The sequence below is a fragment of the Myxocyprinus asiaticus genome, chromosome 17 (genome assembly GCF_019703515.2).
Source record: "Myxocyprinus asiaticus isolate MX2 ecotype Aquarium Trade chromosome 17, UBuf_Myxa_2, whole genome shotgun sequence".
NCBI lineage: Eukaryota > Metazoa > Chordata > Actinopteri > Cypriniformes > Catostomidae > Myxocyprinus > Myxocyprinus asiaticus.
The window spans coordinates 31,130,314-31,157,567 of NC_059360.1; the positions used below are offsets into that span (position 1 = coordinate 31,130,314).

General features: G+C 38.2%; 1 protein-coding gene and 1 long non-coding RNA gene across 3 annotated transcripts in view; one reads left to right on the forward strand and one right to left on the reverse strand.

The window, feature by feature from the left end:
- Positions 1-4,041: 4,041 nt before the first annotated feature.
- Positions 4,042-27,254, forward strand: part of LOC127455084 (ABC transporter G family member 20-like) — a 39,005-nt gene continuing 15,792 nt past the window's right edge. Inside the window, exons 1-14 of one of the 2 annotated variants that reach the window (XM_051722665.1) lie at positions 4,042-4,127; positions 7,821-7,960; positions 11,485-11,644; positions 11,744-11,898; positions 15,211-15,318; positions 17,647-17,740; positions 19,305-19,379; positions 19,475-19,646; positions 19,785-19,881; positions 21,303-21,471; positions 23,507-23,607; positions 26,316-26,386; positions 26,958-27,007; positions 27,106-27,162. In XM_051722665.1, coding sequence (XP_051578625.1) covers positions 4,071-4,127; positions 7,821-7,960; positions 11,485-11,644; positions 11,744-11,898; positions 15,211-15,318; positions 17,647-17,740; positions 19,305-19,379; positions 19,475-19,646; positions 19,785-19,881; positions 21,303-21,471; positions 23,507-23,607; positions 26,316-26,386; positions 26,958-27,007; positions 27,106-27,162 — 1,506 coding nt within the window. In that variant the 5' untranslated portion in view covers positions 4,042-4,070. Of the gene's footprint in view, positions 4,128-5,294; positions 5,426-7,820; positions 7,961-11,484; positions 11,645-11,743; positions 11,899-15,210; positions 15,319-17,646; positions 17,741-19,304; positions 19,380-19,474; positions 19,647-19,784; positions 19,882-21,302; positions 21,472-23,506; positions 23,608-26,315; positions 26,387-26,957; positions 27,008-27,105; positions 27,163-27,254 lie in introns of those variants that run through there. The other variant, XM_051722666.1, reaches the window with a different exon arrangement.
- On the reverse strand, positions 7,839-11,240 carry LOC127455085 (uncharacterized). Its single transcript, XR_007899633.1, has 3 exons — positions 10,965-11,240; positions 9,896-9,981; positions 7,839-8,435 (listed from the first exon to the last, which is right to left on the reverse strand). It is a non-coding gene; the product is annotated as an uncharacterized LOC127455085 (long non-coding RNA).

Consider the following 27,254-nt stretch of genomic DNA (forward strand, 5'->3'; position numbering starts at 1 on the left):
ATAGTTCACCAAGAAAATGAAAATTCTCTCATCATTTACGCAGCCTTATGCCATCCCAGATGTGTATGACTTTTTTCCTTCTGCTGAACACAAATTAAGATTTTTAGAAGAATATCTCAACTCTAGGTCCTCTCAAAGCAAGTGAATGGTGGCCAGACCTTTCAAGCTCCAAAGATCACATGAAGGCATCTTAAAAGTATTCCATAAGACTCCATATCTTCAGAAGTAATATGATAAGTGTGGGTGAGAAACAGATCAATATTTAAGTCATTTTTTTTCTATAAATCTCCACTTTCACTTTCACATTCTTCTTTTGATTTTGGCGATTCACATTCATTGTGCACATTACCATCTATTGGGCAGGGAACAGAATTTATACTAAAAAATGACTTGTTAAATTTTTTTGACCTTATAGACCTTATTCACAGTATCGCCATCTTTGCCATTTTTAATGAAATGGCAACGAGGCTGTGAGGGATAGACTTACCATCTCTTCAATTGCACGAACGGTATAAAGCTGTATAAAGCTCCTGGATCACATCTGATTTTCCACAACTCATTTTGTCTGGAGTTCTTTGTATACTAATTGTTCTTGGACAGATATTTTATCAATGTTTTGTCTGTGGAACAATCCCAAAACACTTTAAACTGCAGTAAAACCCGCTGAAGAGACTGTACGTCTATCCCTCCTAGCCTCGTTGTCATTCCCATTAAAAATCAAAGATGGCGCTAGCATGGGGGGAATGGTTAGTTTAGCGAGTATTGATGCTGACTATCACCCCTGGAGTCGTGAGTTCAAATCCAGGGGGTGCTGAGTGACTCTAGCCAGGTCTCCTAAGCAACCAAATTGGCCCGGTTGCTTGGGAGGGTAGAGTCAAATGGGCAGGGTTGGGAGGGTTGCTTTTGAAATGTATTCCACTACAGATTACGGTATACATGCTGTAAAATGTCATTTGTAACGTATTCCGTTAGATTACTCAAGGTCAGTAACGTATTCTAAATACTTTGGATTACTTCTTCAGCACTGGTAGATTTTTTCACTTGTTTTGACTATAAAAACTCTGCCAGTACAGTAAGACAAAATACACATGTTAAAAATACATTCTCTGAAAAACCTAAATATCTTATGCAGTGTTGTTTCTAAAACAAGATAAAATAAACTGATCTTTGTTTTAAGGATTTTTAGATATTTTTACAGGAAAACAATACAAAAATTATTATCAAGAATATGATTTTTGCCCTAATATCAAAGATCTTACTAGAAAAAAGAAATTATGTTCCAACGTGAATTTTCTTGATAAAAAAATATGATCGTGCCTGGTAACGTGCATGTAAAATGGCTAGAAATAGCATTTTAGCTTAGCGTAAAGCTGACAATTTACACAAGGTTTATTTCTATTTCTTCTGCTCCAAACTTACTTCAAACTTACTTCTCTGTCTGCTCGTATGAATGTAACACATCATAAGAAAGTGTTTCACCGCTGTTCAAATGCACTTTGGATCGCATCATTTATATGTATACATGTTTTCCATTTGAAAGGACTAAATATTAAATGAAACAAATGACAATAAAATGCAAAGTAATCTCTTCAGTAATCAAAATACTTTTAGAATGTAACTGTATTCTAATTACAATTATTTAAACTGTAACTGTAGTGGAAAACAGTTTCTTATACTTTGTATTTTAAATATGTAATCCCATTACATGCATTTTGTTACTCCCCAACCCTGCACACGGGGTAACCTCCTCGTGGTCGCTATAATATGGTTCTCGCTCTCGATGGGGCGCGTGGTGAGTTGTGTGTGGATGCTGCGGAGAATAGTGTGGGCATCCACACACTATTTTATATTCTGTGTCTCACTATAATTTTCTGTGTGTGCACTTGTTTCTCCTGTCGCCAAAATAAATCCTTGTGTAGCCTACGTGAGAATACTTGGCAATAAAGTTCATTCTGATTCTTCTGATTTGGATATAGGTGTACAGTATACACCGAGTGCCCAATTATTAGGCAAGTGAGTATTCTGATCTTATCATTATTTCTATGCACATTTTCCAACTCAAAACCATATAAACTTGAATGCTTATTGGATTCAATCATTTTCAGGTGGTATGTATTTGTGTAATGAGGGAGGGTGTGGTGAACACATTATATCAAGGTGTGCATAATTATTAGGCAGCTTCATTACCTCATAAAATGGGCCAAAAAAGAGGCTTAACTGACACTGAAAAGTCAAATATTGTAAAATGCCTTTCAGACAGATGCAACACTCTTGAAATAGCTAAACTATTGAGGCGTGACCACCGGACAATCAAACGTTTTGTTGTGAATAGTCAAATGGGGCGCAAAAAACGCATGGAGCAGAAAAGGCGCAAATTAACATCAAAAGACTTGAGAAGAATTAAACGTGAAGCTACCAGGAACCCATTATCCTCCAATGCTACCATATTCCAGAACTGCAACCTACCTGGAGTGTCCAGAAGAACAAGGTGTCAAGTGCTCAGAGACATGGCCAAGGTCAAGAAGGCTGAAACACGACCACAACTGAATATACTGAAGTGTCAAGATTGGGCAAAGAAATACATGAAGACAGATTTTTCAAAGGTTTTATGGACAGATGATATGAGAGTGACTCTTGATGGATGGCCCGTGGCTGGATCACTAATGGACACAGGGCACCACTTCGAGTCAGGTGCCAGCAAGGTGGAGGAGGGGTACTGGTATGGGCTGCTATCATTAAGGATGAGGTAGTTGGATCTTTTCGAGTTGAAGATGGACTGAAACTCAACTCTCAAACCTACTGCCAGTTTCTGGAAAGTACTTTCTTCAAGCAGTGGTACAGGAAGAAGTCCTCAGCATTCAAGAAGGCCATGATCTTTATGCAGGACAATGCCCCAACAAGCCAGCAAGGGCCTCAAAGATGCCCAAATAATGACTTGGCCCCTTTCCTCACCTGACTTAAATCCTGCGAATTTGTGGGCCCTTCTCAAACGTCAGATTTACAGTGAGGGAAGACAATACACCTCTTTGAACAGCATTTGGGAGGCTGTGGTTGCTGCTTCAGTGAAAGTTGATCGTGAACAGATCAAGAAACTGACAGACTCCATGGATGGATGGCTCATGGCAGTTATTGAAAAGAAGGGTGGCTATATTGGTCAATGAATATTTTTGAAAGGCCAAAAATGTTATTTAATTGTCATTTTGTGTTACTTATTTGTTGCATCTACTCTAAACATTGAGAATAAACAACTGAGTTGGGAGAAATTCTTTTTGTTATTTAGTTGCTTAATAATTGTGCACACTTACATATTCCCCTGAGAAAGACAGAACTCACTATTTCTTTGTTAAACATTCAGGTTTGAGGTTAAATAATATTTTGGATTGACTGAGAGCATTGTGTTTGTTCAACAATAAAATGAATCCTGAGGAATATAATATGCCTAATAATTGGGCACACAGTGTAGACTCAACATTAACCAGTCACACCAAAGTGTGCTGATAAAGATGAAGTGCGGGTGACCGCCCGCTGTTGTCCTTGAGGCAGCAATAACCTCAGCTTATTATGACCTTATTAAAGAAAAAATTGGGCTTAGGACCCCATAGTTAACTTTATCTTCTGTGCAGAGGCCCTGCTGTTTCTCGCAGAAGAGACGCAGCCAATGTGAACTTCCAACTCTCACGCGCCGCTCACGGAGGGTGTGTGAACCCGGCGTAACAGTCATATTTTATCTATGTATTTTGAGTCTATCCCCTCCCTTTTTTTTATTTTATTTTTTTTATATTAGTTAGTGAGGCTATCTGTTACCTGCTCACTCTTGTTAAAGCCTATATATGACTTGCAGATGGCATTTTAAATTCCTCAACGTTTCTTTCACCCAGCAGTCAATCTAAAGGAGAAAAGATTCTCTGATTGAATTATACTGCACATCGGACTGTTTTCTCTCGTTGTTATTTTAACCTGAAAATGCAGCACCCAGAGAGTGCAGTTCAACTCTGATCTGGGGAAGAACGAGTTAACTCACTCACCTGCGCGAAATGAACCGAGCGCAGCATCTCGCCGGACCGGTGATCATGCCCGGTAACGGTGCCGAAGAAGCTCTTAACGAGAGAACGGAGATGGAAGAGAGAGTGAGTTATTACTAATTTTTCTTATTATTTGTTTATCCTTGCATATCATATTAGCAGACAGAGCCTGCGCGAGAAGCCTAAATAAGGGACATCTATCCTCAAAATAGGCATCGATGTGGGACGATGTGAAAATGTAGCCTACGTGATAATATGATGCTGTTCTCTTGTTGATACACTAAGTCTAGATAATTATGATAATATGTTATTTTCGACAGTCGTTTTTGCACATTTGTTATAGATTGTTTATGTGAATGTAATGTGGAGAGCAAAAGATGGATTGGTCTGTCACTGCGTCGTCCCCCGTTGACGCATAACAAAGGGACTATCAAGGCAAGTCAGCCCACTCGGCGGCCATTTTTGGAAAGCTACCGGGCAACTATTTTTTATATAAGAGCTATAAAAATACAGCTCCTATCTACTTGAACGGGGAAAGACCGAAATCTCCAAAACGGTTGGTTAAAATTACGATCAAAGAACATCAGCAGTAAAATATGACAACAATGGTATCATAAATTGTGCTTCTTAAATTTAAATCACACAAAACCCCCCGCTATTTTTCATTCTGTTCCAGCTAATACGCATGCGCGTTCTCGAGTCGACTGACAGGCGACGTCTGTATCTAAAGAGTGATTTGCTCTTTAACATGTAAGGCGGGACCTCCTTTTATACGTCCGCAATATTTAGCGTTCACATTTCTCCCGTTATTTTTAATAGAAGTGGTCCGTCTCCAGCTAAATAATCTCTGCGCGGAAATAGTACTGGCTGTTTTTTGCGTCTTTCTGCGAGTTATTTTGTTCTCCTATGTAAACATGCGCTAGACGGACTCTTTGACCGTACTGGACCGTTTGATCATATATATATATATATATATATATATATATATATATATATATTCTTTTTAACAAACGCGTCTCAAGACACCTGCTTTCTGCTCGTGGCGTTGCGTCAAGTTTTATTATTTTTTTAGCGTAAAGACATGTTTGGAGTGAACGATCCTTCATTTGTCCCTCCCGCCCTTTATCTTTTCACTCTTTGCTATGATTGCTTTGGTTATGTGAAAGACATTTCAACGGTCCAATCACAGACTGCTTGAATATTGCTTCTCCTAGTTGGATTGGTTAGTACAAAAAGGTAGGCGGTTCAGGAGGCGGGACTTGTCGTTAAAAGGGTGGAGAAATCCAAATAACTCGCGCAGCCTCTCGACGCTGCGCATCGCTGCACCTGTCAGCGCAGCGGCTAATAATAACGCGGACAGCTACTCAACTTGATTTTTCTTCAAATATTGTGAAGCCGCCTTGGTATAAAATTTATTTATCTCAATAGCTTTTGAATAGATATATTTGAAATGCTTAAACGTCTGTGCAATGTGCATTCGCTCATTCGAACTTTCATTATTTATTTCAGCTTAGATTAACTGCTACTTTGTAAATAGTTGTGTGTGCATAATAATAATAATAATAATAATAATAATAATTAGGTTTATGCCGAAATTTACTTGTTATCATTAACAAATGTTCATCCCAGGTGAGAGATAAAAGGCAGCTAGTTGGAGAGTTTTACTGAAGAACCCAAGCAGCTCCTGAAGTTTATGGCAGGTGCAATTTCAAAGGGAGGCGATTCCTCCAACACAATAAAAAAATGGAAAACCAAACAAGTTCAGCTACAACATTATTGTGTTGCAACGAAATTGTCAGCTGATTTTCACATGTTGTCTCCATCTGTGTAGTTCATGTAGACATATTTGTTTTCACACAATCACCTCAAAATCACAGAGCCATCTAAATTGTAGCATAGATCAATGAGCAATTCCTTGTTTAAAATGTCTTGATTATTGCTATAATGTGCTAAGATCGCAGTCTACATTTCTGCAGGACAGCTTGTAGGTATTAGAGATCTTGATCGTTTTTGTGTGTGTTTTTGAAATGAAAGATGAGGGATTAATTGTGCAGAGATTTCTGTGAAAAGAAATAGGAGAAATGGGGAGATTACAGAGTCTTGATGAGCCAATTTCTGCATTGGGAAAGGGCATATTCAAAGTTACAGAATCCATGCTGTTGCTTAGAAACCAGTGCAAGAGTCATAAATGAGGAGGCATCATCTTGTTCATCATCATCATCATCATCAAGTCTGAAAAAATCTGTTAGTTTAAATAAAAATGAACCCCTGGGACATGAAACTGTCCAAAGTTGAAGAAGCAGCCATCTATTAAATCATACAGACGGCACCCTAAAAACAAATGAATATAAATATTAATAACTACAGTCTTGACCAACACAAAATTGGTACCGTTTGAAAGCTTAGAAGCTGTACTTTATAATGCATCATGTAGGCATTATGACCAAAACTGAGCAAGTGCTTTGAAATTTGCAAACAAATCAGAAGTGTTCTGTTTTGATAATTTATAAAACAAATTGCACTACATATTATTGCAATCAGTAAAAACATAAAACTGATCAAATAGCCATGTGTCATATGTTGTTGGAAAGCTCTCAAATAGAATACAACAAGCACATATGTTTTGCTCACAGACTAAAATTTAGCGAGTAATAGCTAAGTATATGTCTTTGACAATTATGTTGGTGTTGCTCATATGCTGCGTTTATAACTTCACGAAAAATAAACGGAACATAAAATATCACATACTATTATTTAGAGGAGATGATTATCTTTTTAACGAGCACACACACAAGGTAATCGGATGCATTGGTCATTAGATTGTCCACATGAAGCACAATGTTACAAATGGCCACCAGGAGATGGAGCCATGTAAATCACACAGAATCAATGATGCAGACTCGCAGAGTCAAAAGGCATTAGTTCTGTGAAATCTCATTACTAAAATCATGTCTGCATGCAATGAATACCTTTAGTCATTGTTGTGTTTGCATGTGTAATTAATTCTTATGTACAATTATTATGTTTTATTTGTTTGGAGAGGCTTTTGGACACATGGAGATGCAGTGTGGGGAGTAACGGAATACATGTAATGGGATTATGTATTTAAAATACAAAATATAAGTAACTGTATTCCATTACAGTTACAATTTAAATAATTGGTAATTAGAATACAGTTACATTCAAAAAGTGTTTTGATTACTGAAGAGATTACTTTGCATTTTATTGTCATTTGTTTCATTTAATATTTAGTCCTTTCAGATGGAAAACATGTAGACATATAAATGATGCGATCCAAAGTGCATTTGAACAGCGGTGAAACACTTTCTTATGATGTGTTACATTCATACGAGCAGACAGAGAAGTAAGTTTGAAGTAAGTTTGGAGCAGAAGAAATAGAAATAAACCTTGTGTAAATTGTCAGCTTTACGCTAAGATAAAATGCTATTTCTAGCCATTTTATATGCACATATTACCAGGCACTGTAACGCTTTTACCCGGAGATAAATGGTTGAGTCTGACAAATCATTGAGCCAAACAGCAAAAGTCTGTATTCCACACATTTAATGGCAAATACACAGGCTGCACGCTCTTCTCATACATGAAAAAATAAACAAACCATTAGCGTCACAAAACATAAAAGTATAATAAAGGTCAGGTAGAGCAGATCAGTCATCATCCTCCTGCACCTGTGATAAATTATTTTTGTAATGCTTGATTAGAGAATTTTCATTCTTTTTCGGTTTGATTTGGTTGTCAAAATACTTTGAACTAACTGCAATTTCTTTATCTCTGTAGACTTTTGAGAGCAGTACTATGAAGGCTGACTTGGAGGCAGGGAGTTGCGGTGCTGCAATCCATTGTCGTGATGTGTGTCGTTCATATGGCAAACTTAAAGTCCTCAGCAATCTCAACCTGACACTCCCTCAGGGCCAAATGTGAGTCCATGATTGTCTCCTTCTCTCTTTCTTTCTCTCTTTAAATGTGTTTACTAATATGTATTCTGTTTAATATGATCTTGCTTGTTAACTTTGAGCAAGAAAAATACCCAAATGCGGACCTGGCATTTGTGTGACACCTCATCCCTTAGGCACTTGTTGCTGGGACTGGGAACAAAAATTGGCCCTGGAGAAAATTTGTAGAGTGGGGGGTAGGGGGTTTGCGATGTGAAGTTGTCGAGCGGGTGGGGTGGGATGAGGTTGAAGGTTGTGGAAATGTGTTTCACTGTCATCTTGTGCATATCGCGGCACCCTTCGCCATATCGCGGCACTGTTTCGCGGCCACCTTCAGCTTATAGCGGCCCCCTTCATCATATCGCCGCCCACTTTGGCATATCACTGCCCAGTTTTGCAGCCGGCCCACAGGGAAAAGTCCCGGTTCTCCCGATGGCCAGTCCGCCCCTGGTTAAAAATCCTTAGGGATGGGAAATTTTACATGTTAATTTTTTTTGGGGGGGGGGGGGACTTCACTAATGTTTTCCACCTCTTTCTGTTTGCTAAAATTGTCATATATACATTTCCAGGAGGTACACGTTTGACTCAACTGCACATTCTAGCACAGAAACTAATTGTTTGGAGCAGTGCACACTTATTCACTATGTGCGACGCATGTCCCAGGCGTAAAAAACACGCGAGTTGATCTACTTTACAGAGAGTGGAGACTTCACCTGCAAGTGGTGAGCCAGGAGTGGGAGAGAAACAGGCAAGCTGCCGTATATCTTCGCATTGCCCAAAAATGCTCACTCACAGTCATCTGAACCAGTGTCAAAAGCGAAACCATGTGAGAGAGACCCAGCGTGTGCACAATAGAGACTATACGGTAGCCAGAGAAAATAAGAGTTTTAAGATTTTACACTTTAGGAAATTAATCTTCAGCATTCAATTTGTTTTATATCTGTATGTATGTATACCGTAGTGTCTAATAATGCATTGGCAATGTAAACTTAAAATTATCTTGCCAATAAAGCTTGATATAAATGGAATCTGCCATTTTAAAAAAGTCCACTGGAGAACGACAGAAGATTTTGCCCAACTTTTAATAGCAGTATGACCACTGATTTTATAGCAGGTATACATATACTTTTATCAAAGATTTATAACTGTATAAATGTGTCTAAACTCTATCTGCAAAAAACTGAACATTTTAACATGTACATATTTAAGTAATTAAATAAATGATGACTAAACAATGTCTTGCAAGTTCTTTGAGACAAAGTATAAAGTAAATACAGTATATGTGTGATTTTATTTTAATGTTTGTTTTAATGTACCATGGCATGTACTATGATTAATCGCGATTAATCAGAAAACTGTGCGATTAATTAGTTACAAATTTTCAATTGATTCACAGTCCTAAAAATCCTATTTAGTTGCAAGGACCCATATTTAGATGGCTGTGTGAACTAGATGTGCATCACATTATGTTTGTAAGACTTCTGCTTTCCTGAAATTACATTCAAAACATGGTAGACTGAGGTTGGACTGATAGTGTCATTTTGCTGCTGAGGACATTGAAAAGCATCTGGGTGTTTCTTCAACATTGGACACTTTCAGCTCTGTGAATTTCTAGAAAGTAAAATCCAGTTAAAACATCCAGTGCATGTACATGCATCGCAGGAGATTTATGTCATTTTTTAACTTTTTCTTTCTTCTGAAAGTCTTAGAAATTCCTACCAGTGTCATTTCCACTACATCTCAAATTCTTGATGGAAATGATATTTTTAATGTTTTTTTAAATAAAAGGGCAGACTCCTTTGTCTTGCAAAGGCTAATTTCACAGCTTACATTTTATGTATCCTAAATACACACAGTTAAAGAATATTTTCAGACTTTTTGCATAAATCATTTGAAATTCTGCTCAGAGGTGATATTTACCTTGATTTTTCTGTTTTCTTCAAACATCACTTGTCTCGTAATTCATCTCAAGCTCTTCACTTCACTTTTGTCGACTTGTACACCACCTTTTGAAAAAATCTTCATTATGGGCAAATTTTTTTGGTGTGGTGGAAATGACGCAACAACTGTGGGATAGTTTTTAAAAAATGTATAGAAATAATTTTCACACAATAAATATTAAAATGGTTTATGTTGGGCCTGGGTAGCTCAGTGGTAAAATACGCTGACTACCACCCCTGGAGTTCGCTAGTTCGAGGGCATGCTGAGTGACTCCAGCCAGGTCTCCTAAGCAACCAAATTGGCCCGGTTGCTAGGGAGGGTAGAGTCACATGGGGTAACCTCCTCGTGGTCGCTATAATGTAGTTTGTTCTCGGTGGGGCGCATGGTGAATTGAGCGTGGTTGCCGCGGTGGATGGTGTGAAGCCTCCACACGCGCTATGTCTCCGTGGCAACGCGCTCAACAAGCCACGTGATAAGATGCGTGGGTTGACTGTCTCAGACGCGGAGGCAACTGGGATTCATCCTCCGCCACCCGGACTGAGGCGAATCACTACGCGACCACGAGGACTTAGAGCGCATTGGGAATTGGGCATTCCAAATTGGGAGAAAAAGAAAAAAAAAAAAAAATGGTTTATGTTTATTTCACACTTTGTTTAGAGTATCATAGTCTAAACGTGTAAAAATAATAATGTAATTTCATAGTTTAATATTTAAAGTCAGTAAATATTGAGACAATCCTAAAACAATAAAATCTGTAAGTAAAAGTACCAAAAATAAATGATGAAATCCTGGTAAATGTTTCAAAGGCAGTTTTGATGTAGCCGTCATATAACAAAAAGAATAAGAGTCTGGAAAAAATCTGTTAGTTTTAATAAAAATCCCTTGTGTAACAATTATTGAAAGTTAAGGAGGAAGCTGGGACCAGCTTGACAAACACATAAACATTTAATGACACTTTTCAGCGTATAAAGAAACAAAAACATGCACTGCTTTTCAGCCAGATGTGTCAAATCATAAAGACAGTCAAACACACGGGCAAGCTTCTTACATCTCTCTCCGGTCTGCCGCTGTCTCCTCTCCTTAAATACTCCTGCCTCCACTCGCTGGAACGCGAGGCCGGTGTGGCACGCAGGTGGAAGTCATTCATCACTTATCTTCCCGTCCTCACTCTGCCCAGATGCCGCTCGGCCCTGCCCTGCTCACCAAACCCTTGGACATGAAATTGTCCAAGGGAAAGTTGAAGAAATACCCATCTTTTAAATCATACAGAGGGCACCTTAAAATCTTTGGCTATTCTCAGCCTTTTTTTGCTTCTTTAAACATCTCTCACTTCCTTTTCTTTGTTCTCCTTAGCCTACAGTCAGAATCAGAAACATCTCATTAGCATCTGAGTTTTTGCATAGTTGCTTGTTTGGAACTTTTGCATAGTTGCTTGTTTGAATCTGATATTAATTGCTCAGTGTATTAAATGGAATGTAGTAGTTTGAGTGGATCTGATGCTTTGGTTGTTGTTTTGTGTGTGTGTGTGTGTGTGCGCACGCGCGCACGTGTGTGTTTCCTCTCTTCAGTTATGGGCTGCTAGGGCCAAGTGGCTGTGGGAAGACCACACTGTTAAAATGCATTGTGGGAACTCTGAAGATCTCTCGTGGACACATCACAGTGCTGGGCAAACCACCTGCTTTCCCAGGACATGAAGTGCCAGGAAGGATGGTGGGATACATGCCACAGGTGAGAGATGAGGAGAGAGGATCATCCTGATTGACCTTTTTTCTTTTGTCTCTCTCATTCTCTCTCTTTTTTTCTCTTTTTCATCCATTCTGTCTGCAGGACATAGCTCTATACAATGAGTTCACTATTAGCAACACACTATGGTTTTACGGTCGAATCCATGGACTCTCATCCAAAGAAACCGAAGCCAGGATGAATTTCCTCATCGACTTCCTGAACCTGCCACAGAAAAACAGCCTTGTTGGAAATCTCAGGTAGAACAGCATGTACACTTCTTTCTTTGCCTTCATTAATCTCAGCTGTTAGGTCATATTTAGCCTGTCACCATGTCATTTGTTTATTTTCTGCAAGTTCAGTTTGCTGGTTTGTGAGAGAGTTTTGAAATAAAACACAAAAAGAAGTGGTGTGTATGAGGGAAAGAGAGGAAGAGAGGAAGCATAAAAAAGGCATCATCTGTGACCCAGTTTTCTGTTAATTGTGATAACAACAACATTCCCATCAGATGATGCCATGCCATCATTCTCATGCCAAATAATATCATGCATGGAAAAACATTTGGGAAACCCTATGTCCACTTCTCTGGCCCTTTCATTCTGACAGTTCTCACGCTACCTCTATGGGGGCCCTATGGGGTCCAAGTGGTCATGTGACCACAATGGATTTTATACGGATACAGTAAGGTGACTGAATCAAAGTCTACTGGAGTCACTGAATATGAAATTTTAATGGCCATTTGTTGACATCTGTAATTATGACACAAGTGTCATATTGTACAATGCCTTGCAAACACTTCCACATTGTTATTTGTGTTTGTGCGCTATTTTCTTTGTATGTAATCCAAAATTTTGGCTTTGGTACGAAACCAGCCCTGGTACCTCAATATCGATACTAAATCGATACTCCGACAACAAATAAATAGCCTCAGAATACTGATGAAATTACACAGAAAATAGACTTAATTAAAAAAACTGCATAAAGTTTTGCAGATGCAAATTCTGCATTTTCAGTTACATTTTTCTGGATTCCATGTTTTATGTTTTAATTTAATGTTATCATTAAAACAATGTTTTTTGTTTTGTTTTTGTTTTTTGGGACAAATAAAATGCTGCACAGTGTGCTGATATTCAGAACAAGTGTTTTTGGGATATTGCAACATGTAATAATAATTGTAATAATAACAATAATAATAATAATGATAAATAATAATGGGAATAATAATAAAAACATTTATTATTAAATTATTGTTATTAGTAGTATTATTGCTATTAATTTGAATATTATATTTTTCTTGTGTAGCTTGTGTAGACTGCATATTATTTAATTAAATGACATCCTTCTGCTGTTTAATGATTACAATTGGCCGTATCAAGATTTTAATTTGATTAATTGTCAAATTGTTAATAATTTAATCTAAAAAACCTCACCCCCTGTAAAATTTTGCTTATAGCACCACACTGTAGAATGGTCCTGAAATTAGCAACAAAATTATATTGTACTGTTTTAAATTTTTTGGTATTGCAATATTTTGTCTGTACTGGTATAATGTGCAACCATAAGTTGGATATAAAAAACTTGAACTGGGCATATATCCAAGGGACAACTGCCCCCTTTTCCTTGCTATAGATTTTAGTTTAATTTATCTATTTATTAGCGTACATTTTTGGTAATGAATCAAAGTCACTATCTTTGCATGATTTGCCTGGATTTTTCTGTTATCAGCCTTTAAAGAAATGTTCCAAGTTCAATACAAGTTAAGCTCAATCGAAAGCATTTGTAGCATAATGTTGATCACAACTTTTATTAATTTTGACTCATCTCTTAAGATAAAAAACTATTATTACAGTAAGGCACTTACAATGGAAGTGAATGGGGCCAGTCCAAAAACATTAAAATACACAGTGTTTTAAACGAAGAGCCACGAGCCATTAAACATGTTAAGATGATTTTATTGTGATAAAATAGTTTACAAGGTTTACCGGCGTTGTGACATCATGGCAACAAAGTTGTAATATTGGACAAAACTTTACACAACGAAAGTTAGTAAGGGATTTAATCACTCTAAAATAATGTTAATACATATCATGTTTATGTCTTGTGCCTGTATTTTTGAAACAGTGTGTATTTTTGCTATTCCATTCAGTATTCATTTCAGGTTTTAGATTATTGATTTTTGAGGAGCTTCATTGCTTGTCCTGTGTACACTACACAAGTGTACACAAGTCATTGGCAGCCAGAGCAGTGGAGAGAGGATTGTCATTCATTATGAATGTAAATTCATAATGAATGTAAAGCACAAGATGTTTAGTTGGGTGCATGAAAGCAACGCATGTCCTGTTGTCCTCTGGATGTAGTCTGTCTGGTTTTGTTTTCACGGCACTGAGCTGGCTCTAGGCAGGGCTTACCATCAACAAAGCAAGACAATAACCCTAAATGCCTTAAAGTATCACACTAGTGTGTGGTAAAGACTGTTTCCTTGACTGTTTGGGTTAGTTAAGGTGGAGCTGTGGTAGGTCCCGTAATTTGGTGCTGGTGGTTAATCTGTTTGGCTTTATTTGTAGTCTGATTTGTTTGTCAGGGCTGCATTATGTTTAGTTTAATTTAAAGAGTTAAACAGTATTGGTTGTGCTGTCAAGATTCATGAATTTTCTCAATCATGTGAAGCATTTTCTGAAGTTCCAAAGCCTAATATTGAATGTATTAACTTAAATGTAAATCTGCATTTTGTGTGAAGACCATGTAGAATTTATTAAAGAGTTGCATCATTTTTATTTAAAGCTGAAGTGTTCAGGGGTCTGGGGAGCTCAGCAAGTAAAGATGCTGACTACCACACCTGGAGTCACAAGTTTGAATCCAGGGCGTGCTGAGTGACTTCAGTCTGGCTTCCTTAGCAACCAATTGGCCCAGTTGCTAGGGTGGGTAGAGTCACGTTGGGATAACCTCCTCGTGGTCACTATAATGTTGTTCTCGCTCTCGGTGGGGCACGTGGTGATTTGTGCGTGGATGCCTCGGAAAATAGCCTGAAGCCTCCACACGCGCTAGGTCTCCATGGTAACACGCTTAACAAGCCATGTAATAAGATGCGCGGATTGACGGTCTCAGACACGGAGACAACTGAGATTCGTCCTCCGCCATCTGGATTGAGGTGAGTCACTATGCCACCACGAGGACTTAGAGCGCATTGGGAATTGGGCATTCCAAATTGGGGAGTAAAAAAAGCTGAAGTGTTCCGATGTTAATATACTTTCTCCTCTCCCAGTTTAATATGCAGAGACAACTATAAGTCAAAAAATCTAAACTGTGTGGCACTGACCAGCTCGACACAGCAACATTGGCTCAACCAATAGTGTGAGTTTGGGGCGGGACTATCTGTTTGTCCACCCAATGGTAGAGGGTCGGAGTGTTTTTGCAATTCTATTTGGTGATGCTAGTTGTGCAGAAATTATGCACTTTAGCTTTAAATAAGAGCCTCAGAAAATTATTTAAGCAGGTCTATTTTGATGACAGCTGATAACTGCTCATTATGTATGTAGGTTATTTAAAAACATATTATTTCATTTTATATACAGTGGAGGCCAGCGGCGTCGTGTCTCTCTTGGAGCTGCTCTTCTTCAGAACCCACAACTTCTGATTCTGGATGAGCCCACTGTGGGAGTGGACCCTGTTCTAAGGGCCAAGTATGCACTAAATATCTAAAGTCTTCATCCATCACTACCTTCCACTGCCACTTCCCACTCTTTTCATTCATCCTCAATAACCCTCTACTACACTGTTGCTACTTCCAGCACTACCAATCTGTCTTTTCTCAAGTGTGTATGTGTGTGAACCTTGTTCTATATTCTTAAAGTATGACACAGATGATTTTAACCTGCCTAACTCCTCTCTCTCTTAGACATTTCAGCTGAGGTTCATAGCTGTGTCCAGAGGTTGCACTAGAAAAATCCATCACTTTGATGGACTGAGTTGTAAAATGTCCGTCATGTTCTATTTTGTCCGTCATACTTGTTTTAATTTTATAAGTACTACATTCAGGGGCATAGCATCCATTATAATGGCATATACATGACAGTAGGTTTAATTATATTTTTGACTCCCCAAGTGCAAGTCTGGTGAAACCAAGGAATTCTTGGATGAAAGTAGCTACCTGTCAATCAACCATTGCGCTAAAACAAGATTTTTAAACTTTACCGGTACATGCGGCTTTTAAATGAAATAACCATCTGATCGGAAAATGCACAAGTTCACGGAACATCTTCAGTGTGCCTGATAGCCTATAACAATAAAGTCACAGATAAGAAGCACATGCATCTCTGAAGCTCTAATGCAGGTACTCCTCTAAAATAACTGACAATTCTACCAAGGAATTCTTGGATGAAAGTAGCTACCTGTCAATCAACCATTGCGCTAAAACAAGATTTTTAAACTTTACCGGTACATGCGGCTTTTAAATGAAATAACCATCTGATCGGAAAATGCACAAGTTCACGGAACATCTTCAGTGTGCCTGATAGCCTATAACAATAAAGTCACAGATAAGAAGCACATGCATCTCTGAAGCTCTAATGCAGGTACTCCTCTAAAATAACTGACAATTCTACTCTAAACATGCTAATAAATGCACTTAGATTAAATGCAAGTAATTGGCTGAAACGTGCCGCTTTTTCGCGCTTTCATTTTGTTACTATACTTTTTTATGCTTTATTAATAAAGTGGCACACTGATCATGCAGTAATACACTAACATAATGACTGCTGTGCAGTCAATTATTCAGACCTCTTCTCGAAATCCAAACACAATTGGTCAAAAGAGACGCATACTTCCAGGTGTTAATGGTGATGACACCTGTTAATACGGATCTTAATAAACAGGGCACTCACACACACATGCAGCGGGAGTGTGTGTGAGAGAGACAGTGAAGTCAAAACTGGTGCACTAGGTGAAAATGTTTTCTTATATTTTATCTGACAAAATGATGGACAGTATTTGAAAATTTCCATCAATCTTTCAGAAAATCTGTAAATGACAAAGAATTTTCAGTTAATGCAGCCCTTGGCTGTGTCAAACACATTCTTCTGGCTTTTTCTGTATCTTGTGTTTCACTACAAACTAAAACCTTTTAGAACTTTGCCGGGGTTCTACAGTCCTTGTTCAGGTGCCTCCTAAAATAGCACTGTTTTTAGATATTAAGTAACAAAATCAGATTGATTGTTAGTGAAAATGTAAGTTAATTACTAAAGCAATAAATAATACTAATATAAAGCAGTATACTAAAGTGGCTTATTGCAGTTATAAAATGGTGGCAGCAGCACTATGATAGAAGACATCAATGTTCAAAGAGTTATTTATTATTAAGAATTATTAAGAATTAATAAATAATTTTTCTGCCAAGTACTACAGCAGTGGTTCCCAACTCTGTTCCTGGAGGCCCCCCAAAACTACACATTTTGGATATCTCCTTAATCAAACACACCTAATAAGCTAATAAGATGCAGCAATTACTGAGCGGTACAGTACCACACTATTAATTTTTATTACATTTTTTGTTGCAAGTGATCTTTCTGGCTTTATCCCTCCAGAAAATGTTTATTGTTTAGAATAGGTGACACCCAGAGAAACATACTCTCTTATGGATGTTTTCTATGTAGTTTTACTGACAAATTAATTTTTTGCAGTGGTGAGACCCTGTTGAACCCAGCTGAAATCCTCTTGTATTAAAATTCTGTGCTCTTACACAACAGACTGTCTAATCCTGCAACCATTTTGGGGGGCTTTGCAAAACAATTGAATACTATTTCTCATGTGTTGTGAAGTAATGTATGCCAGAATGTCAAAAGCCCTCCAAGAGTGGTTGTTGGCGTTTATAATTCATTGCATGTTAGAAATGTGTACAGAATCCCAAATATCAGACCTAATATAGCATATCAAATGTTTCCTTTACATTGGTATAACAGCACTATTTTTACAGAAAACTCCACATTCATGAAACAAAATCTCCACCTCTGCAGGATATGGCAGCACCTGGTGGACATTGTAAGAGGAGGACAGGTGTCTGTTATTATTACAACACATTACATCGAGGAGGCCAGTCAAGCCAATACAGTAAGCCACCTTCCTTAACTAACCAACATCCAACCTTAGAATATAAATAGACTTATTTTATAATAGCTGGAGACTGTCAGATATTCCCTGACACTTTGACTTGCACAATTTTATTGCCAACCCCTAAACACCAGTCAGACAGCATCTTTATATCTGAATGTACATTAAGCTACAATATCCACCAAATTTAATGTTGATAGTCACAACTTTGGTTTACAAGACTAACATTCTTAGTCTAGTATGAGTGACAGGGCAGACAGAAGCGATTATATGCCGAAATACCCTGTACTGTGAACAGAATAATGCAGAATTGCTAGTATTCCATACTAGTGAGTACTGGCCCATTTCGAGATGACAACATCTGTGTTAACAAACCAATTTCAAGCATTCCACTGGCTAAATAGTTTTTTATCACTAAGGAAACCAGTTCACACAAAATAATTAAACTGGTCTTTTTAGGTAGAATTGAAGTAAATTTCGTTATGCAGTCTCTTATAAATGTTCCTGACAAAACCTGGAGGATTGCAGAGACAGTGGAAATGGCAGAATTAATTAAACTGATCTTTAAATGAGTCATGCTGAATGCTCTTTGTGTGTCTATAACAGACGTACCACTCCACTTAGTGTTATTCATTCAGATTAGTTTCTGTAATCCCTTATTATCGTCTTGGCTTGTTTTCAGCATGCACTTTGTACAGAGGTTCGTTACAAAACCTTAAAACTAGCTTTTGGTGAAAAATTACAGGTAAGCTTTTATGTTTGAACTGGCAAGCATTTTCTTAATGCTAAATGCTTGTTACATTTGTCAAGACCGTGTCATAAAGCTGGCATAGAGACAACTGGCAAACCTGTATAGTGACATAATCAGAATTTTAAAGTCGTTTTGCTAACACCGTAAAAGCACTGTTAATTGCATTAAAAAAAGCTGGTAGATGTCAGACAATAGATTCCAGGAGAAGAAGCGGCATGGGTTTTAAGGCGCCTGGGTCTATTGTTTAAATTTATTTTTATAGAACCTCTCCAGTGTTGTTTTACCAGTTTGTCTTCAGGGTATGACGTCTGTTGTGTGTTTGTTATGAGTGGTGCATAATTCTGTATGACTGTGTAACATCAGCTAGACAGTTTCTATATCCTGTACTATTTATTACTCTGAGTTACAAACACAAGCCATATACAGAAGCACCAAAGACACAAACACATACACAACATACATGCACATATAACCACATTCACATGTCTTTTCACACAGGCCCAGAACAATGCTGTGAGTGACTTGAAATTATAACTATTTTTAAAAACAAGAATGTTCCCCACAATTTTCATGCTCCATCATTCTGTCTCTCTCACTCTTTACCCATAACAGAGAAATCATAAATGAGATCTCTTTAGTACCTCAGTAGGTTCTTCTAGAAATCTGTGAAATTAAATGGAGAGCAAACTGAGACTTTTGTCTCTTGCTTCTCAAATTTTTCTCCTGAGAAACAGTTCCTGTTAATATCACATGTGTCACCTGTCAAAAGCAGCAATTTTAATATGAACTCAAGGCTCACATCTCTATCTATAGGTAGGTTTGATGAGGAATGGTCAATTGTTAGCTGAAGGTCCTCCAGATGCTGTTATGAAGCAACACAATGCTGCAGTGAGTACACACACTCCCATTTCATAAGCCAGTAAACACAAGCATTGGGTTTGTCAAATATATGTGTTTATGTTTCTGCTTATACTGTATGTTAGACATTAGAGAGTGCCTTTTTGCAACTTTGCGAGGACTCGGATCAGATCGGGCCCAAACAGAGTCCTCAGGGCCGTCTGCCTGACAGCAGCCCATCTCCAGACAGTTTGAGAGATGAGAGCCGAGAGCCCATACTGGCAAAGAGCCCATTAGAAGAAATGCCCAAATATAAAGGTACAAGAAACTCTTAAACTAAGCATAAAGCCTTTTCTAACTTTAATACACTCCATTCGTATTATACCGACTTAAACGTCTTCAGTTGCTTTACCTTTGGAACTGATTCACAGTCAGATTAAATGTGTTTCTCCACAGCTGACTGGAAGGTGCGGGCCAGACACGTCATACCAAAATGGCGCAACATCGCAGCACTGATGATCAAGACAATGGTCCGAATGAAAAGAACGCCAGGGTAATCAATCCTGTACAATCACTCAGTCAAGGAGACTCTAATCAAACAATTTTGTCTTATATTCCAGTTAAACAAACAAAATAAATGAATGATGTGAATGAATAATTTAATAAGGTGGGGAAAAGATGGAAAAACTATTAAATTTCTGCCTTTTGATTTGTTGGCAAGGTGCATATTCATTCAAAACTCTGTATAGGGCTTGTTGCTCATAGGCTACGTACACACAATTAGTGTTTGGGATTTACAACCGCATTTACTTACAGTTGTGAGCCTTAAAGGAATATTCCGGGTTCAATTCAAGTTAAGCTCAATAGACAGCATTTGTGGCATATTATTGATTACAACAAAAATGTATTTTGACTTGCCCCTCCTTTTCTTAAAAAAGCAAAAATCTTGGTAACAGTGAGGCACTTACATTGGAAGTGAATGGGGCTAATCCGTAAATGTTGAAATACTCACTATTTCAAAATTGTAGCCACAAGGCATAAAAAATATGCATGTTAACATGATTTTAGTGTGATAAAATCCATTACTAACCTTTTCTGTGTAAACTAATTGTTAATTTACAACTTCGTTGCCATGACGATGTAATATCAACAAACCCTAAAATGACTGTAAAATGTTGATTTAAACAACTTTACAGCTCAAATAAGACATGAGTTTTAACAGAAGACTTAATGTAAGTGCTTTCATAAAATTATAAACTTCACATTTCTGCCTTTTAAACCCTTCAAAAATTGTCCCCATTCTTTTCCATTGTAAGTGCCTCAATGTAACTTTGATTTTAGATTATTTTGTATTTTTTTTTCGAAATAATTTTTTTGTGGTAATCTAACAATTAATGGAAGTCAAGCTTGTATTCAATTACCTGTAGCCATAGTGACAGTGACACAAAGATTACGATGTCCCCGCATGTTTTATCACAATTGACACCGCATTATTAAGTAAACTAGTCCAAACGAGGCGCGAGATCATCCATCAGATCATAATTAACCAAGAGTGGCTTTTAATGATTTTTAACCGAGCGCAGCACTTGTGTCCAGTGGAATACAGCGGCTGGATCTTCGGATGACACGCAGCTCATATCTTCATCTCCGTGAGTTAACAAAACCCCTCATGATTAACGTGATACACACGTGTGTACAGTGCAGCGTGGCTCTCACATTATATGACGTGACAGACAACTAGTTGTCCAGGATGGTTCCGTTCACATACCACGGGCTTGCCGAAAAATACAGTTGTGAGTCCTGAAAATGTACGGTCAGTTAGGTTATAGAATGCAGTTTCACTCTCATAAATAACCGAAGTGTGTGTGAACTTAATTGTATGAAGCACTCAAATACAAGACTGACAATCGTAATCTGCTGCTGTGTGAATGTGGCAATAGAGAAATTGTATGTGTTTGTCTGGTTTGTGCTCAGGTCCCTCTGTTTCCAGTTCCTGTTGCCTGTAATTCAGATCAGTCTGATGTGTCTGTGTATTGGCGGGGATCCCAAAGACATTGATGTAGCTGTGGTAAATAATGAAAGCAGCCCCAGTGCCTACAGCAAATCATTGCTGTCCTTCCTCGACAACACAAGCGTCCACCAGGTACACACACACACACATTTGTGTTCAAACACTAGGCAAGACTAATTTCTCTGAGAGAGACAATGGAATTTAAGGATTGTATGAAATTGCAGGACTAGATTAGATTTGTCATGTTAAATCTGGTGACAGTTTAAATTTTCAGCAACACTAAAGTGCAAAACTTTTCACACATTCTTCACAAATAATTAAAAAGGGGAAGGCAATGTCTTGAAATAGAAATGATATAGATTCTTACCCTCTCACTTCTTATTTCCTCAATTTCAGTTCAACAAATGTACAAGGAGCACAAACAACTTTAAAATACTTTTAAGAGAATGGTGCTTAGTAGAGAAGATGCAGTTGTGAGTGAATTAGTAATACAATGATCTCAAATGATCAAATGGTCTGATACAGTTGATGTCACTGAGTTGTGCACTCTTATTATTTTGCCCAACAAATCAGAAGCTACTCATCAGGATTCTTTGTTACCCTAATGTAATATGCTAATGTATTATCAATCAAACTGAGCCACTGCACTGTAGAATGTCGTAACATGCAGTATTTCTACTTGATCTGACCCTGAGACCCGAGTGTGACTGCTGTGTGCATTTTCCATTTCCTTTTTTTATTTTTAACTAGTAGCACCTAATGAACATGCAAAAATACAGTCTAGAGCAAACAGTTTTCCTAAAAACTGATGGCAACATATGTCGAGAGTGGGACTAAGTTGTGGTATTTTAAATAATACTGTGGTGATGGGGTGTGGCCGAGCGACGTCTGTGGAGAGTGAGGCCGTGAGAGGAAGAACGGTAAGGATTGACACCTGTGGGAAATTATCTCTAACAGCTGTTTGTGTTTACAGTGAGAGCTGAGAGGGATATAAAAGAGCAATCCAGTCCGCTGGAGGAGAGAGAGAGAGAGACACATGAAGCTGTGTGTGTGCACATGTTGTGCTGAAAAGCAAACAGTGATGAAAATACTGAAAAGCGTGTAGAAATAAAGACATGGATTGTTTATCCTGCTCCCACTTCCTCCTTTACAAGAGAGCTAAGAATCTGTCACAAATACCTAGCTATAAAAAGTCAGATTTGTTTTTATCAAATTGTTTATGTTTCCAGGAGTGTGAGATATTACAGACATTACATCAATCATTAGCATAATTAATTCTGATTCAAAGTAATGACCAGCATCATCCAATCACTGGGTAGCTCAGCAAGTAAAGACACTGACTAACACCCCTGGAATCGTGAGTTCGAATCCAGAGCGTGCTGGGTGACTCCAGCCAGGACTCCTAAGCAACCAAATTGGCCCGGTTGCTAGGGAGGGTAGAGTCACATGGGGTAACCTCCTCGCGGTCGCTATAATGTGGTTCTCGCTCTCAGTGCCGTGAATAGCGTGAAGCCTCCACACGTGCTATGTCTCCGCGGTAACGCGCTCAACAAACCACGTGATAAGATGTGCGGATTGACGGTCTCAGACGCGGAGGCAACTGAGATTCGTCCTCCGCCACCCGGATTGAGGCGAGTCACTACGCCACCACGAGGACTTAGGACATGAGGACAATTGGGCATTCCAAATTGGGGAGAAAAGGGGAGAAAAAAAATGGCATTTCGGATTAAACTAGAGATTATATCCTTTTGATTCAAAATGGTTTCAAAGTAAAAACTTAAATAAATTTCTTACCAAATGTAGTTTTGTTGGCATTTCTCCCAAAGACAAACTCTACTGTGGTCGGCGCCATGTTGTTTTGTCACATGACTCGAAAAGATTAACATTAAGATTGCATCAAAAGATTAACCCTTTATTGACAGCACAGAGTCTCCTGAACTGAGATCAGTTGGTTTAAATGAATTTAAATTATGCGTTGTGTATAGCGAAGCCAAAATATAACATCCACACATGTGTACGTGAGGTCTCACGAGGTTAAACATTATGTTTGTTGGTGTAACCTGATGTAGTTAGGTTGATCCTGTCAAGCTAAATAAATAATAATTTAAATAACATTTAATTTACCTGACAAATATTTTTTACATTGTGTTTTGTTTCCTTTGTGCAGGTGAACTTGTCTCATTCAAAGGCTTTTGCTGGCATCCATAATGGGGAATATTGGGGCGTCATAGAGTTTGGGGAGAATTTCACCAGCTATCTAACCAAAAGGTGAGCTCCAGTGTTTCAGAGCCCTTTTGACTTGAAGTGTCCCAGCTATTTGAAATGTTGAATCTCTCTAACGTGTTTTGCTTCCATGTTGTGACCAAAAAATGTTGTTGCCAAGTTTCTCAATCAAATTGATGGTGATTGCAAAACTTACCTTGAGAAAGAGCCTTATTCTTCAAGTCAGTGAGCAGCCTTGGTTTTCAGCTGGAGTTAATAGACAAAAAAATCTATTTCTGGGCTAGCTCATTTTTGTGCACTTAGAGGGTGACTTAATATCACAATAAAGTGATTTGATTTGATTTGATTTGATTTTTTTTATTTTTTATTTGACTTTAGATGAATTCAAGATGACATCTTTTCTGCATCACCATCACAGATGTTCTGAAAAGCAAAAGTACATCCAACCCTCCACTTACCTCCAGGGCTCACATACCCAAGCTGATCACATACACTCACTCACTCACTCACTCACTCACTCACTCACTCACTCACTCACTCACAGCACCTACACCTACCTTACTTCTCACAACACAAATATTGGACATGTACCATGGTAGTTCCAAGGATATTCTTGAAAGTACCTTAGAGTACCATGTAAATACTATGGTACATGAATTTTTTCATGCCATGATATATATGGAAGTACCATGGTATTCCCATCTGATACCATCACTGTACATTAGTACGACAATACATTTTTGTGAAGTAAACACACTCACCTACTACATCAATCACACACAATTACACAAACACACACCGGGCCATATACATGACTGATCATGTGCTCTCCCCAGTCTGACATGAAACATTAGGACTGAGCTACTATCTCATCAGCTGCCTTTATGTGGTGTTTTCCCTTCACTCTGAAAATGCAGGCATTAATATAATCAAGGTTACGTGTTAGTTGACAATAACTTTAGCAAAGAGAGTGATGGGAGAGGCTGCAGGCATGATGTTTTTAAGAGGATAAAAAAGCAGGTCTGTCCTGTTTTTAAGTGTCAGTCTGTCCATATACAGTTGTGCTCAAATTTTTGTATACCCTGGCAGAAATTTTGGCATTGATTTTGAAAATATGACTGATCATGCAAAATACTGTCCTTTATTTAAGGGTAGTGATCATATGAAGCCATATATTATCACGTTGTTGTTTGGCTCCTTTTTAAATCATAATGATAGTAGAAATCACCCAAATGGCCCTGATCAAAAGTTTACATACCCTTGAATGTTTGGCCTTGTTACAGACACACAAGGTGACACACACAGATTTAAATGGCAATTAAAGGTTAATTTCCCACACCTGTGGCTTTTTAAGTTGCAATTAGTGTCTGTGTATAAATAGTCAATGAGTTTGTTAGCTCTCACGTGGATGCACTGAGCAGGCTAGATACTGAGCCATGGGGAGCAGAAAAGAACTGTCAAAAGACCTGCATAACAAGGTAATGGAACTTTATAAAGATGGAAAAGGATATAAAAAGATATCCAAAAATGCCAGTCAGAAAATGCCAGTCAGTACTGTTCAATCACTTATTAAGAAGTGGAAATTTCAGGGATCTCTTGATACCAAGCCAAGGTCAGGTAGACCAAGAAAGATTTCAGCCACAACTGCCAGAAGAATTGGTCAGGATACAAAGAAAAACCCACAGGTAACCTCAGGAGAAATTAAAAAGATGGTATGGTTGTTTCAAGCAGCAGAATACGACGATACTTGAACAAAAATGAGCTGAATGCTCGAGTTGCCAGAAAGAAGCCTTTACTGCACCAATGACACAAAAAAGCTGGTTACAATATGCCCGACAACACCTTGACACACCTCACAGCTTCTGGCACACTGTAATTTGGAGTGACGTGACCAAAATAGAGCTTTATGGTCACAACCATAAGCACTATGTTTGAAGAGGGGTCAACAAGGCCTATAGTGAAAAGAATCCCCACTGTGAAGCATGGTGATGGCTCACTAATGTTTTGGGGGTGTGTGAGCTCTAAAGGCACGGGGAATCTTGTGAAAATTGATGGCAAGATGAATGCAGCATGTTATCAGAAAATACTGGCAGACAATTTGCATTCTTCTGCACGAAAGCTGCGCATGGGATGCACTTGGACTTTCCAGCACGACAATGACCCTAAGCACAAGGCCAAGTTGACCTCCAGTGGTTAAAGCAGAAAAAGGTGAACGTTCTGGAGTGGCCACAGTCTCCTGACCTTAATATCATCGAGCCACTCTGGGGAGATCTCAAACATGCGGTTCATGCAAGACGACCAAAGACTTTGCATGACCTGGAGGCATTTTGCCAAGACGAATGGGCAGCTATACCACCTGCAAGAATCCGGGGCCTCATAGACAACTATTACAAAAGACTGCACGCTGTCATTGATGCTAAAGGGGGCAATACACAGTATTAAGAACTAAGGGTATGCAGACTTTTGAACAGGGGTCATTTCATTTTTTTCTTTGTTGCCATGTTTTGTTTTATGATTGTACCATTCTGTTATAACCTACAGTTGAATATGAATCCCATAAGAAATAAAAGAAATGTGTTTTGCCTGCTCACTCATGTTTTCTTTAAAAATACATATTGGTACATATTTTACCAATTCTCCAAGGGTATGCAAACTTTTGAGCACAACTGTATGTGTCTCTGTCCCCATTTGAGCCCACCACCTGTCCTCTGAATTTCACATAATTTCCTTATAATTATTATGTGTGTGTGCAGGATGTTGCAGCCCCGAGTCTCCAGAGATGTGATTGAGGGAGGATCCGTACATGTTTGGCTTGACCTGACCAGTGAGTTTTCATTGATTTGTGTTGCAAAGATCCTTCTGCTTTTGCACTCGCATGACCTTGTATTGCAGACACAAGAGGGCGTTATTTAGGCCTAGACAGCACAGCATCTGTGTTTATGTGATCTTTTTCCTTTTTAAACAGTTCAAGCCGTTAATATTCTTCCTTTTTGTAAATAGCTTTATAACTTGTGAATACATGGCAAATAGTTATGAAGCAATTGCATGGATTGTCAATTTATTGATTTATATTGAACCAACTTGCATGACATTTTGCATGCATGCATGCTCTTTGAAACTATGTCTCACTTATCTTTGAAGAAAGAGATGAAAGGACAAACAATTGCAGATGTATTTGAAAGGTTTCTCATCTGAGCATATTTGGCTTGCGTATGAAATAAGATCAAACAGGCTGACAGATTAGGAAGAAGAGTTTATGATGAATGGCTGACAAACTGAATTTACTGAATGCACTGTGACATAATTCTTTCTGCTCAGGTTATTTGCAATTGTAACTTTTTACCTGGGTCACACATAGCATTTGGATAAAACATATTGTCTTCTCAATGTTTCAGATCGACAGATTGCCATAATGCTACAGAAAAAACTCCATGAAGCCTTTGAGGTAAAAAACAACAAAAAACATAACTTTCGACTCTGTTATGGTACTTTTCTGCATCATTCAGACACCCTTTGTCCTTATTTATTCTGTACTCTCAACAGGCTTTTATTGAGACAAAGCTGGGGAGTTTATCATACATGGTTGATGACCCTATAAAAGTGAGTGATTATGTTCTTAACCACTTTGTTAAGGGAATTTTAAAGCTTGTGATGAGTCATACCTTTGCTTTTAACTTAATACTCTGTAATTT